Source organism: Aethalodelphis obliquidens, unplaced genomic scaffold (assembly GCF_003676395.1).
Source record: "Aethalodelphis obliquidens isolate GAN/ISIS:26980383/991018 unplaced genomic scaffold, ASM367639v1 scaffold90, whole genome shotgun sequence".
NCBI classification, from domain to species: Eukaryota; Metazoa; Chordata; class Mammalia; order Artiodactyla; family Delphinidae; genus Aethalodelphis; species Aethalodelphis obliquidens.
The window spans coordinates 4,320,827-4,333,989 of NW_020838034.1; the positions used below are offsets into that span (position 1 = coordinate 4,320,827).

Below are 13,163 nucleotides of genomic sequence, written 5' to 3' on the forward strand. Positions count from 1 at the left end.
ATATCATCTGCAGACAATGGGAAGTCAGTGAGGGTTTCTAAGCAGGGAAACAATATGACCCATATGACTGGAGCTCTCTCTCTTTATCTGTTTTTCAATGTGACTAACCTGGGCCTCCCCTTACTAACGGTCTTGTGGACTCAAAGTCTGCATTTCCTTCCAATGACCCTGCCTGAGCAGAACTGTCATTATTTCCACTTCAAAGTGCATGCCACCTTTTCAGAGCGCTCCTAAGTTTCCCTTTCGAGTCTGAATCCATTGAGGGAATTTATGCTGATGTCACAAACAATTGGCAAGCTCTAAATCCAAAGAACAAGGCTTTCACATTCCGTTCCAGGTTATAATTTCTGCCATTTATCCATGTTTCTGTGAATAACATTATAATCGCTCATCTGCACCCAGGGGAGTGGCTCTTCGGAATTTATCATTACAGGTATACAATTTTATAAAACCAGCAAGATAACTTTCAGGCATATTAACAGACAGTTCTCAAGAGGAGACATGAGATCATAAGTACTTTGGAGAATTACAAGGTAAAGTATCACCCCCAGGAGGAAAAAAAAAAACAGCTACTTCTTAATCAGTTTCTTAAAACACAGCAAACCGGAGTGAGTTCCTTGTAAACCTACAGAGACAATACTGTATCTCAAGCATATCCCCAATATGCCATTTATTGGAGATTATTTGTTTAGTTATCAGACCCCTCATCTAAACAATTCAGTTTAGTTTGAATGACCGACATCATCATTTCACTTATTCATCCTATTCAGAAAAAAAAAAAAAAAGCCAGCAAAATGCAGGAGGAGGGGAGGGATGAAAGGAATATAAGCAAGGAGAAAAGCAACTGAGAAGAAGGCAGAAAACAGCACAAATGAAATAAGGAGCAAGAGAATGAAGACTAAACCTATGCTATCTGGACAGAAGACATGCTCTGCCTGAATAAGAATGGACACAGCAGAGCGGCAGTCGTGACTGAATGAATTTTACCAGAGCCAATTAAATGCACTGAGAGCCCACTCTGGGCTAAGTGCTGAAAATACAAAGATGAAGAAGGGAAGGCTCCTTCTCTTCAGCAACTCTGAGTTTAGATGAGGAGGCTGATAACTAAACAAGTAAATTGCAGTACAATGGACTGAAATGCTACAAGAAACAGAAGCTGTTGAAAAAGCTTTGAGTGCACCACCAGCAGGAGAAAGAGGATCCTTGAGAAGGTGTTACTTGTGTGCCTTTAGGTAAGTCACTGAACCTCTCTAAACCTCATCTCTAAAAAGTGATTCTATCTGGCTGCCTCTCCCTCAAGGTTGTTTTGACATGAAATGAATTCATGATTGAAAATCCACTCTGCAAACTGAAAGCCCTATGCCAGCGTAGGAGATGGCTATTTTATCCGTTTGAGCAAAGGTCTATTTAGTGCTTACTTTGCGCGCTAGGTACCAATACTGTGGTGTGGGGCACTGACCCCTCTCTGGCTTCTCCCTGTCCCTCCACCATTCCAAGCTTCAGCACAACCAGTTTGGCTTCCCACTGTGTGTGGAAGCGCCCACAAACAGACGACCTGCAAAATACCGTGAAACACTCACCATCTTCCGGTTGCCTCCATTCTTGATGTCCACAGAAGGCAGCAGGGCGAGGGCACCCAGGGGGACTCTCTGTTGGATCTGAGCGCCCTTGTCCTCTTCCTGGCCGCCTTTCCTTCTCCCATCCTCTTGCCTCTCTTCACCAACACTTTCCTTGTTCGCTTTCTTGCCTACTTCTACCTGTTACAGATACTCTTTTTTTTTCCACTGCTTTACTCCCCCTCCCCATTTGGGCATTAGCGCTTCTCCTGTTCGGGAACAGAGTCATTTCTCAAACCTCCTGGAGCATGTCTGAGGAACAGTGGAGAGGGGAGGCGTCTCCTTGAAGGCCAGTGAACCTCTGAAGCTATCTTAGAGCCCTGTCCCGAGGCTAGGACTCTTTCTAACACCCTCTCCCTTCCCCCATCCCTCTCCCTTCCCCGGTACTCCCTTCCCTCCCTCCCGCACTCTCTCCTCTCCCTCACCCTTCTTTCCCTTTGATTCTGCAACTCTCTTCCTCGTCCCCTTTCTTCTCGTGGACCCTAAGACCACGTGCCACTTATCTTTTTAGTCTCACACCCCTGCCACCCCGTACCCTCCCCACCTCCCCTACCCATCCTCCTCGGTCCCATCGCCCCCTTCTCGTCCTGTTCTCTCCCACTCCCCTCCCCCGCTGCCTCTGGAGCTGGCGCGCTGGGACAATTGGCGAAGTTCTGCCTGACTCCAGGCCCGGGACAAGGAGCAGTTCCGGACTCTGCTCAGCAGCCGATGACGTTACTGAATTTTGCGCGTGTGATTGGCTACTGGCTTTGCAATGGGAGATCCTGTAAAGATTCTCAGGGCCGGTTTCTTTGTCCCTCCGTCTCTCAGGTTGAGTTGGGGAAAATAGACCATGGAAACTATACAGTACTTCACAAGAGGGTTTAGGGGCTACCTACTAGGAAGAGAGCCGGTGACTCAAGTCTTGGGCGTGTGTTGTGCCAGATGAGGGAGCAGAGTCAGTGATATAAAATGGTGAGTGGGACTGAGAGTGGAGGAGGAAAGCTTGAGAGTCGTAGCACCGGATAGAAGGTAACAATCTTGGAAGGCGTGGGGTAACTTTCAACCCCAGCTGTGGTCTCTGTCTTCAGTGCTAAGGGTGTCACCATGAAACAGAGCTTTGGATTTGGAATCAGGCATTTAATTTCTAGTCTTTCTTCTTCTGTTTGTAGGACCTTGGGCAAGTCACTTCATTGTTTCCTCTCTTCAAGGTAGAAGTGATAATACCAACGTACTTATTTAACTGGTTTATTAAAAGGATTAAATGGGAACGTACCTTTTAATTATTAAACCTGTCATTATTTTAGTAGATAATTTGGTGTAGCAGAAAGAATCCCGGATCAGGAATGAAAAGTCTTTGGTTATCTTTCCTGTTTCTGTATGACCTTCGCCAAGTCACTTTTAACCCTAGTGGGCATCAGTGTCCTCACCTGTGAACTGGGAGAACTGGACCAGATGACCTCTAAGATCTCTGTTGGCTCTAACATTATGTGATTGACTGCCAAAGCTTAGCATCCTCCTTTAATTCACCCCTTCGGAGGAAGACTTCACTTCCTTTTTCAGGACTTGAGTTAATCTCCCCCTTTTGTGAGAAAGCCACCTTCTCTTAGGTACCCTGGTGAACCTGCTTTTCACAGGGGCCAGTCCTCTCCCCCATCCTCAACAATGAAAGTACAGATCCCAAACGGTAGCAGCTTACATGTAGGGCTCATCCTTCATGGAGACTCTCTCCCCAGGCTACTGGCAAGAGCAGAATTTGGAGCTGGGGACTCTGGCTCCACTCGAAGAGGCCATGAGCTCCACAGTCTGGAGCAGCCCTGACATGCTGGCCAGTCAAGGTGAGAATCCAGGCCCCCTCATCTCAATGTCCCGCAGTTCCCTCCGCCATCCTCACATCATCCCCCACTCATGTTGCTTCCACCCTGTGTTCTCAACTCCACTCATTACCACACAACTCTTCCCCATCTCCATTTGACATTTTAGTACTTAGTTCTACACCACCAACTCCTTTGGCACCTACTCCTCCTTCCCTCACTCCGGTACAGGGACCTCTGTATCCCTTACACCTTTTTCCAAAAATAAAATGATGCCAGGAGGAGTGTATTACTCAGAATAAAGAGGTTCTGGAAAGACACAATCAAGATAGAATTCTTCAAAAGGAACCAGGGAAAATGGGATTACCAGTCAAAAATCGGCATATGGCTAGCAGTAAATGATAGGTTTCCCAAACCTTTCGTTGAGATATTTAAGGAAGATATCACTTCCACCTGTATTCGGCCGGCTCGGTCTCTGGCTTGCTAACATTGAAGTCGTGCTTTTGATTCTCCAGTTAGATGATTACCTGAGGCGCATTCCAGTGAAAAGAGCACTGCCATGAGAGTCAGGATTCTAGTCCTAACTAGGGTCACTGATGGGTAGAATGATCTTAAGCAATCACTTCACCTCCATTGCCTCATTGTCTACATGTGTAAAATGAGGGAATTGGATTCCATGATCCCTAAGGTCCCTGTCAGTTCTAATTTTTAGGATTCTAAACACTAAAACTAGCAGCAAGGCTTTGGGCTCCAATTTGGAGACAGCCACTCAGAAGCATTGGTGTTTGGTGTCAGCTCTGGCAGGTGCCACCTTCACTCTTCAGGGCCCCTTCTCTGCTAGCAACGCTCATTGAATATTCCTTGGAAATGGAGCTCTGGTGACCAGGAAAGACAGGAATAAGCAGAGAGGGCAGGGGTAAGGTTGGTTCCATAGGGAGCATGGGGATTGTTTTAAATTGCTCCATCAGGGAGTGTCGGAAGTACGTTTCTTGGTTTCTGATTCAGAGGCGACAATGCTGGTTAAGTAATTTAGTACCGTAGAAGAAATTGTGTGGATGTTTCAGGAATCAGAGCTAGAATGTGTTATTTTAGCTCTGCAGGGGTCAGTGCCATCGGGTCACAGGAAGTCAGACCTGAAGATGAGGGAATCAATATTAGGAATCAGAATCCATGCTTTGGGGAACATGGGACAACATTGGGTGGAGGAAGCAAGTGTCACACAGACTGAGGGGCTCACAGCTAGGCCTGATTAGAAGGCACGTTTGGGATTCAAATGAGTCATCCTCACGCTATCTTACTAGTCCTTCTTTTGTTTAACTTGACTAAGTAGAGAGGGATTAGAAACCATATTTCTATCACATCGAAGGGAAAACTTTAATCCATTATTCTTTAAAGTAACGTCAGGATAGTGATTTGGGTTTGTGTGTTGATTTGGGAGGCGGGTAGTACTGATACTGAAAGGAATATGTTAAGGGAGCTGATGATTGAAGGCAAGTTATTGTTGGAGGAATTGAAAAGTCTGTGTCAAAACGTTTTAGGTTTTTTTAAAAGTCTTTTTTGTTTATTTTGCAGTTTTATCAGCTACCTCTTGTGTAAACGAATGTGCAACCCACATTCTTGGGGGTTGGCCTTTTCTTCGCTTTTAGTTTGGGCATTATTACAACCTCTTCTGTTCTTGCCCTTATATGCAGGTGGTGGCAAGAAGGTAAAACAGAATGACAGACTCGTATGTGTGTTTTCAAAGGTGAATGGTAGAACTCTTATCAGAAAAGATACATGGGGAGTGGTATGTGTAGATTTGGGGTGCCTTTATCCCTCTAAATGTTTGTGGCCCTGTCAGTTCACTCAGCAAATAGTCAACAAGTGACTCTTTTTCTGTGCATTCAAAGCAAGAGGAAGTAAGGTCTGTCTTCCCCTGCCTCACCCCACCTCTGTTCCTTCCCCCATGATGCGTTAAGAGAATACAGAGACATGGGCCTTGGATGGTCTGAATTAGATGAGGTGGACTGTGGCCCAGAAATGGGTGGAGGGGCTAGTGCTGCCTTAGGAAACTAACCCAATTCTACTCCTGCAGACAGTCAGCCCTGGACATCTGATGAGACAGTGGTGGCTGGTGGCACCGTGGTGCTCAAGTGCCAAGTCAAAGATCATGAGGATTCATCCCTGCAATGGTCTAACCCTGCCCAGCAGACTCTCTACTTTGGGGAGAAGAGAGGTAGTGTCCCACGAGTTATCTGCCTCCATAGGAAACGTGGGCTAGGGAAGGGGGCTGCAGAGCTGAGAGGAAATGTCCCTGTAGTCCAGAGGCTGAGAAACGTGAAGGGATGCTATTTGGGGAAGCAACAGGCCATGGGCTCCTCAGCTGGTTCCAGGGAAACTTCATAATTACGGCTCTGACCTAGGCCATGCATGGTTTATAGGGTCCTGGAGTGACTCACCCCAAAGGAGCCCTAAGAGACAGCTAATGTCAGTGTTGCCCCAATGTCACCCACAAATCCAACCTACTTTTCTGAGTATCTCAGAGGCTACTGAGCCCAGTGGCCCAGGAAAGTAACTGAATAAACTAAAGACTAATCAAACTCAGGAGCAGTTTTTTTTTTTTTTCCCCCCTGCCCCAAAACCACACTAGACCCTCTCGAAAAAAAAGCTGGCCCGGGATTGGAAGATAAAGATGAAAGTCACCAGTTAAAGCCTTGCTTCCAATTCTCCCAATTTCCCCCAGCCCTTCGAGATAATCGGATTCAGCTGGTTAGATCGACGCCCCATGAGCTCAGCATCAGCATCAGCAACGTGGCCCTGGCCGACGAGGGTGAATACACTTGCTCCATCTTCACTATGCCCGTGAGAACTGCCAAGTCCCTCGTCACCGTGCTCGGTGAGGCTCCCAAACCCCAGTGTCTCCACAGCGTGATTCCTTGCAAACAAATCTCCCTGCGTGGGCCCCTGAAGCAGCCTAGAGCCAAGCAAGTCTCCAAGCATTTTGGGAAAGTTCAGCCTGTGTTTCCGTTGCAATGGAATGAAATGCAAAGAGTGCTGGGGTCTAATCTTTTCTCCTTTACTTACTGTTTGCTCTGGGACAAATCTCTTACTCTCCTTGAGCCTGACTTTCCTAACCTGTAACAAAAGGATGATGGTGTCTGTTCCACTTACCTCCCAAGACTGTGTAAGGGAAACATGAGAAGTATGTGCAGTGTATGATTATAATTTCCAAGATGGGTACCCCAGTGGTTTGCATGCTCTCATCTTGATCCTACATTTTAATTTCCTTCTTTGCTCCCCTGAGCCTCACATATATCTGTGGCCACCCAGCTGTGCTTTTGGGTTGTTGGGTCATGTATCATCTCAGGTATGGTAAATCTCCCACCACCATATCTCCTCCCCCTGGGGTGGTCTTTCTCTTATCAAAGAGAAAGATAATTTCTCTAGCCTTCTACCCAGCATAAACCAAACTAGAACTCAGATATCCTAACCCTCAGAGAGTCTACCTCGGCAGGGAGAGATGAGGTGTGACCTCAGGGTGCTTCTCTTTCCTATCCTGGCCATCCCCTATCCATGGCAGGAATCCCACAGAAGCCCATAATCACTGGCTACAAGTCATCGTTACGGGAAAAGGATACAACTACCCTAAACTGTCAGTCTTCTGGGAGCAAACCTGCAGCCCAGCTCACCTGGAGGAAGGGTGACCAAGAGCTTCATGGTAAGTTCCTCCTGCTTTGGGGGTGACAGAAGGAAGTGGTGCTGGGACAGCGGGGAGAAGAGAGGGAGTGAGGGGCACATGTCTATATGCCTGTGTATGTGCACATAAGGCATGGTGTAGAAGAAGAAAGGGGGATGACAGATATTCTGTGTACAGTCGTGTGTGTGTGTGTGTGTGTGTGTGTGTGCGCGCGCCCGTCGGGGACTCCATCCTCCTTGTGTGTACATATCCATTTCACAACTTCCTAAGTCTGCCTAAGTTGAGACGCACCATCTGTATGTCTACAGTGGGGCCCACACAATCTCTGCATGTTAGGGCTCACTCTGTGTCTATGTGTGTGTGCGAGTGTATGTCTGTTTCTGCTCTCTAGGGGAACCAACCCGAATACAGGAAGATCCCAATGGCAAAACCTTCACCGTGAGCAGCTCAGTCACCTTCCAGGTCACCCGGGAGGACGATGGGGCAGACATTGTATGCTCTGTGAACCACGAATCTCTCAAGGGAGCTGACAGATCCACCGCTCAACGCATTGAAGTTTTATGTATGTCATGGGCTTGTGAGTGAAGAGGATCTGGTGTGAGATGGGGAGTGGGGAAGAGAAACGTGCGGGTTACTGTATATGAAGGACCAGGCACAGATAAGTAAATAGGTTAAAAAAAATAAGACAAGAATTACCGGGGTGAGGCCAAGGGTCAGCAAACTTTTTCTATGAATGGCCCAATAGTCAACATTTTAGGTTTTGAGGGCCATGTGGTCTCTGTCTCAACTACTTAACTCTGCAGTTGCTGCAGGAATGTAGCCATAGATCACATGTAAACAAATGAATGTAGCTGTGTTCCAATAAGACTTTATTTACAGAATGTGGCTGGCAGGATTTGGCCCGATAGGTAAATTTACCATCTCCTGGGCTAGGCCAGTGTTATGCACCTAGATTGTAAATTGTAGCAGTAACTGTAGCAAATCGAGAATTAGAAGACAGATTCTAGTCTGCCCTTCACCGCTTACTAGCTGAGTGATGTTAAGGAAATTACCCCACTGAGCTTGATTCTTTATTTGCTAAATGAGAAGATGGACATGGAATCACAAAGACTTCTTCTTGGTCTAACATACTATGAGTTCAAGAAAAGAGGTGGCAGGAAAACATGCTCTCTCTGTCTGGCATCATTATTCCCAGATTTCTCCCTACAGTACCCCCCACTAGTGTGCCCCAGGTCTATGATTTTTCTTGGGATTCTGACCTGAAATGGCCACTGTCAAAATCACTACTCCCAACCTTTCCAAGGATCCTCATCCCTCTATGGAATCTGCCTTGAATATGGGTGGGAAACGACCCACTCACCTGAGGAAATTGACAAATTTTCAAAAAGAACTTTTCTGAGTAGAAGAGTCAAGGGGAGGTCTTCCCTGGTGGCGCAGTGGTTGAGAGTCCGCCTGCCGATGCAGGGGACATGGGTTCGTGCCCCAGTCCGGGAAGATCCCACATGCCGCGGAGCGGCTGGGCCCATGAGCCATGGCCGCTGAGCCTGCGCGTCTGGAGCCTGTGCTCTGCAACGGGAGAGGCCACAACAGTGAGAGGCCCGCGTACCGCAAAAAAAAAAAAAAAAAAAAGTCAAGGGGAAAAAAATAAAGTAGAAAGGGAGAAGATAATGAGTTATAAAAGAATGTACTTCTTGTCCTAACTTATCTAAAGGCTGGGTGTTTTTCTAAAATGACTCAAACCTTTCATCTCTTCCTTATGGAAAATCCAGGCCTGACTTCAATGCTCTTTAAATCAATTGCTAGACCCATTGCTGAAACTTGACCATGAGGTAGGTTTGGGGTGGTGTCACTGTCCGTTTAGCAGACTCTCAATCTGGAAACAGACAACCTGGATTCTAGCCACAGTGAGCCACTGCTTACTAGCTTTGTCACTTTCACCCAAGCATTCAATCTCGTAGCGGTCCCTTCTTACTTCAGTGAATTTTCATGAGGGTAAAAGAAACACTATATAATGAAAGAACTTTGTAAACTTCAAAGTTCTGTATTGCTATAAGGTGTTTCTCTGATAACTAGTTCTGAATGTAAAGCCCCTGGCCTTGGTCTCCTTGTCCAGGGCCTGGTCCCTGGCCAGGGCTAAAGAAGGCCCTCCCCTGTCTGAGCCCCAAAGACTCCTTCATTAGGTACTGGACCATCTGGCAGTTACTCTCCAGGGATCATTTTGGCCCAACTGTGATCAGCAGTCAGTCAACAAATGCTATACTACAGGTGCTGCACTAGAGGCTTCTCTGGCTGTGAGGCCTTGGAACACCCGTTCTCTCACCTGGCCTGATTCTCTTCGTCCCGTTTGATTGGACTGAAACATGTTCATTAACCGGATGTTCAGGTTGGCTCTTTCCTTAGGGGAAGCTCGGCCTCTTTATCTGTTGTTCTAAACCGGCATCTGGTTGTATTGTTCTGTGCGGCCATCTGGACCCAGCCTCCTAAGCAGCCCTTCAGCATCGGTGGCAGATGCCATCATTCCTTCCCAGAACCCATCTATATTGTGTCAGGGCCTTTTTGCAGCCAAAATATGACCTCCATCTCTTGCTGTTTCAAAGCTCTCACTTCATTTTTGGACCAGCTACTAAAAATGATGTTCTGCATTAAAGCATTGCCTCCCATTTAAGCTCCCTTGCAGAGAGGATGGAGAGGTTGTGAACTCAATCAGTGATCAAATTCAAGTTTATTTGTTCCCTCAGAAATATGTATTAAGTTCCATTTATGTGCTAGGCACAGATGATCCAGTGATCTCTCTTCTCAGCTCTCTGTTAAGACACCCCTTGGGTCCCCAGCAAGGACAGACCTTCCATAATCCTACCTCTGCAAGGTTGCCATGTGACTCCCTCACACATCCAACAGCAACAGTGGTCTTTGCTCACAGAGGTTGGGGGGTGGTCTTTGTTCACAGCCTCTTGGGCTCCTAGGCCTTTAGGGGTGGCGGCTGAAATGCATACCTGGATGATTCTGAGATCGAGGTGACCTTGAGTTTCACGTTGACCCCATTTCCTTCTCCACAGACACACCAACAGCGAAGATTAGGCCAGACCCTCCGCATCCCCGCGAGGGCCAGAAGCTGTTGCTCCACTGCGAGGGGCGTGGCAACCCCGCGTAAGGAGATCCACTTCCTGGATTGTAATGCACCTCTACAGATGGAGACTTTGCCTGAAGTCTTCCCATCTCCTTCGTACTGTCTGAGCCTCTCGTTTTCCCTGACACTGTCTAACAACACCCAAACTCTGACTGCTTCTCCTGCAAAGCAGCAGAAGTGGGGAGGGGCCGCCCCCTGGCTGAGCCTCTGAGGTTCCTGTAAGGAACCAAGTCACAGTTAGATATGAGCTAGGCAATCTTCCTCGTCCCCAGACTGAACCCCAAGGAGTCCCTCTCCTCCTGCCTCTGAGCAGCTCAGTGTCTCTGGCCCCTATAACTGCTCAAGCCTTCATCAAACTGTCCTTGACTTCCTTGCTCCCAGTTTTGTTTTGTTTTGTTTTGTCCTTCTTTAGCTCCCTGCCCTACTCTTTTCTGAACCCTTCGATTTCTCTGCCTCAACAGCCCCCAGCAGTACCTATGGGAGAAGGAGGGCAGTGTGCCACCGCTAAAGATGACCCAGGAGAGCGCCCTGATCTTCCCCTTCCTCAACAAGAGTGACAGCGGCACCTATGGCTGCACAGCCACCAGCAACATGGGCAGCTACAAGGCTTACTACACCCTCAATGTGAACGGTGAGCCCTCCGCAGCTCTCCTCCAGCAAACCCCTTCTCCTCCCCTCTAACATCTGGTGCCCCGGTCTTTCCATCTCCCGATAGCATCCCCAGACCATAGTTGGGAGTGGGCTAGTAGGGCAACAGCCCACCACCAGAGGGCCCGAGGACTTAGGCTCCAGGTCCATTCTAGAATGTGGAATAAGGAAAAACCAGTAGAATGGTGGACTTTCATCTGCCTTTGTTTAGCAGTGGTGACCCAGGCAACACCATCCTCCAGCCCCTGCACTCACCTGGCAACAAGAATAAGAATTCTGTGTGTAGAGGCCCCCGAGCTGCTCAAGTGTGAGTGTAGATGCATCTCCCTTTGCAACAGGCTGTCCTCAGAGTTGCTTCTCCTGTGACTAGTACAGGATGCATGCTGCTGCTGTCATCTCCTTTTCTGCAGACCTTGGACCCCTTATACAGAATTCAGGTGGAAAATAGAGCTAAGTTCATACTGTGCTGAGAGACAGTCAGAATCTTTTCTCAGATGCCATATTTTCTAGAGAGACTAGATGATGCTCCTTCTCTGAAGTTCTTCCCAAAGGTGTGACCACACAATCCAGCTTCAGGAGAAGTGATAGGCTAGGACAGAGGCCTCTTTATGCAGAGTTGGCAGGAGGTTTTTTGAAGACCCCAACAGCAGTGGGGTCCTGCCAGAAAGCCTTCATAAGCCTTTCCTCAGAACAGGGGAAATGCATCGTCAGGGGAACATCAGAGACTCCCTTATGTGAAATGCCCATTAAAGCAGTGTAGGGATAGCAGCCAGGCCTCCCAGGAATAAGAGATCGGAGATCTTGGGACCAAAGTGTCTAGATGGGGAGATTCCAACTCCAGGAGCAGACCTCAGCATGTGGGAGCTGCCTCAGCACAACAAACAAAGCTATTGTAGGGTGCCAGGAGCGAGGACAATGCACTGAGGTCCTGTGTCTGCCCCCAGATCTCTGACGATGATTGGCAGTGAGAGAAAATTCCTGTGCCCTTGTGGTTGGTTTCTTGCTGATCCCCCGCCACCCTGTGCTAGAAAGCGCCGTCCTGTTTGACTGCATCTTCTGCCAGTGCTGACGCCTGGTGGTAGAATGAGTTACTGCATCTCCTTCCAGAAATCATCCTAAACCGAGTTGACTCCCAACTACCTGGAGTGAAATTAAATGGAGCTCTACCTAGAGACAGTGACATGTAATTGATGACCCCAGAGTTCATTTTGGTCGTGCAGACCTATGCTCTTCTAGGGAATTTACATTCCCATAGCCTCTGGGATAATTATCCAGGACTGATTTTTAATGTGGATTGTGTCTCACGTTTTCCCAGGGGTAGGGGGAGAGGGGAGAGAAAAGGAAGAACAGTGGATAACCTCACTGTGCTCCCTCCAGATTACATCACACCCACCCCTCCTATCATAGAGCCCCGCAGACCCTCTTCTCCCTCCCTCCCAAGCAGAGCATAAAAACCAGAGCATAAGTTTTTTTTTTCCAAATAAGGCGGAGACAGGCAAGGAACTAAAAAGCTGGTCCAGTCAAGCCTGAGGAGACAGAAGGTAGGAGAGACAAAATGTATGAGGAGTCAATGAGGCATCAAGGCTCAAGCTGAGTCTATGAAACAACAGTAGCTCTCCCAGGGGTGGGAGAGCCGCAACTAGAGCTCATGTAATTTGGGACACATCAGAACTGTGCCCTGGGCCCGTGCACTGTCTCCTGAGATCTGCGTTACCCTGACTAAGGCTGCGGCTCTCCTTCACATGCCTGGCCAAGCCTGTGCTTGGGAATCTATCCTCTATCGATGCTGCTATGGAGGACAGATTCTCTATATCCAGTGGCCGAGACCTTGCCATCATGGGAGGAAGCAGTTCAGTCTTTGTCCTTCCCACAAACCTCTGGTTGGTGGGGAAGTGAAGATGGAGTCCCAGACCTCTCTGATGAGACCTGCTGGAGGATTGCATCTTGCTGGAACTCTAAGTTCCCCTGCCAAGAAGGAACACTGTTCTTTATACAGGGAGTCACAGCCCATCGTCTTTTGTAAGGTGCTCTCAAAGTGCCTATTCCTGGCTCCATCAGTTTTTCACTTCTCCTTCCCTATCTGATATCAGGACAATGGGTGAATATGGTGAGAAGCTCCCCTAGAAAGGCCAGCTCAGAATATAAATCAGACGGGAGAGTATGAGGGCATGGGTGATAGGGAAGAAATACTCTGCTAACCCAGAAATTGAAAGAGAGAGACACACCACACACACAGACACACCACACACACAGACACCACACACACACACACACACACACACACACACACACACACACACACA

The 13,163-nt window shown here is 47.9% G+C and overlaps 1 protein-coding gene across 4 annotated transcripts in view; it reads left to right on the top strand.

The window, feature by feature from the left end:
* CADM3 (cell adhesion molecule 3) overlaps positions 1-13,163 on the top strand; it is a 31,512-nt gene that overhangs the window by 14,683 nt on the left and 3,666 nt on the right. For 2 of the 4 annotated variants that reach the window (XM_027095048.1, XM_027095050.1), the window contains exons 2-8: positions 3,332-3,433; positions 5,484-5,624; positions 6,132-6,284; positions 6,969-7,106; positions 7,477-7,647; positions 10,142-10,232; positions 10,674-10,843. In XM_027095048.1, coding sequence (XP_026950849.1) covers positions 3,332-3,433; positions 5,484-5,624; positions 6,132-6,284; positions 6,969-7,106; positions 7,477-7,647; positions 10,142-10,232; positions 10,674-10,843 — 966 coding nt within the window. Of the gene's footprint in view, positions 1-3,331; positions 3,434-4,978; positions 5,154-5,483; positions 5,625-6,131; positions 6,285-6,968; positions 7,107-7,476; positions 7,648-10,141; positions 10,233-10,673; positions 10,844-13,163 lie in introns of those variants that run through there. The other 2 variants (XM_027095051.1, XM_027095049.1) reach the window with 2 other exon arrangements.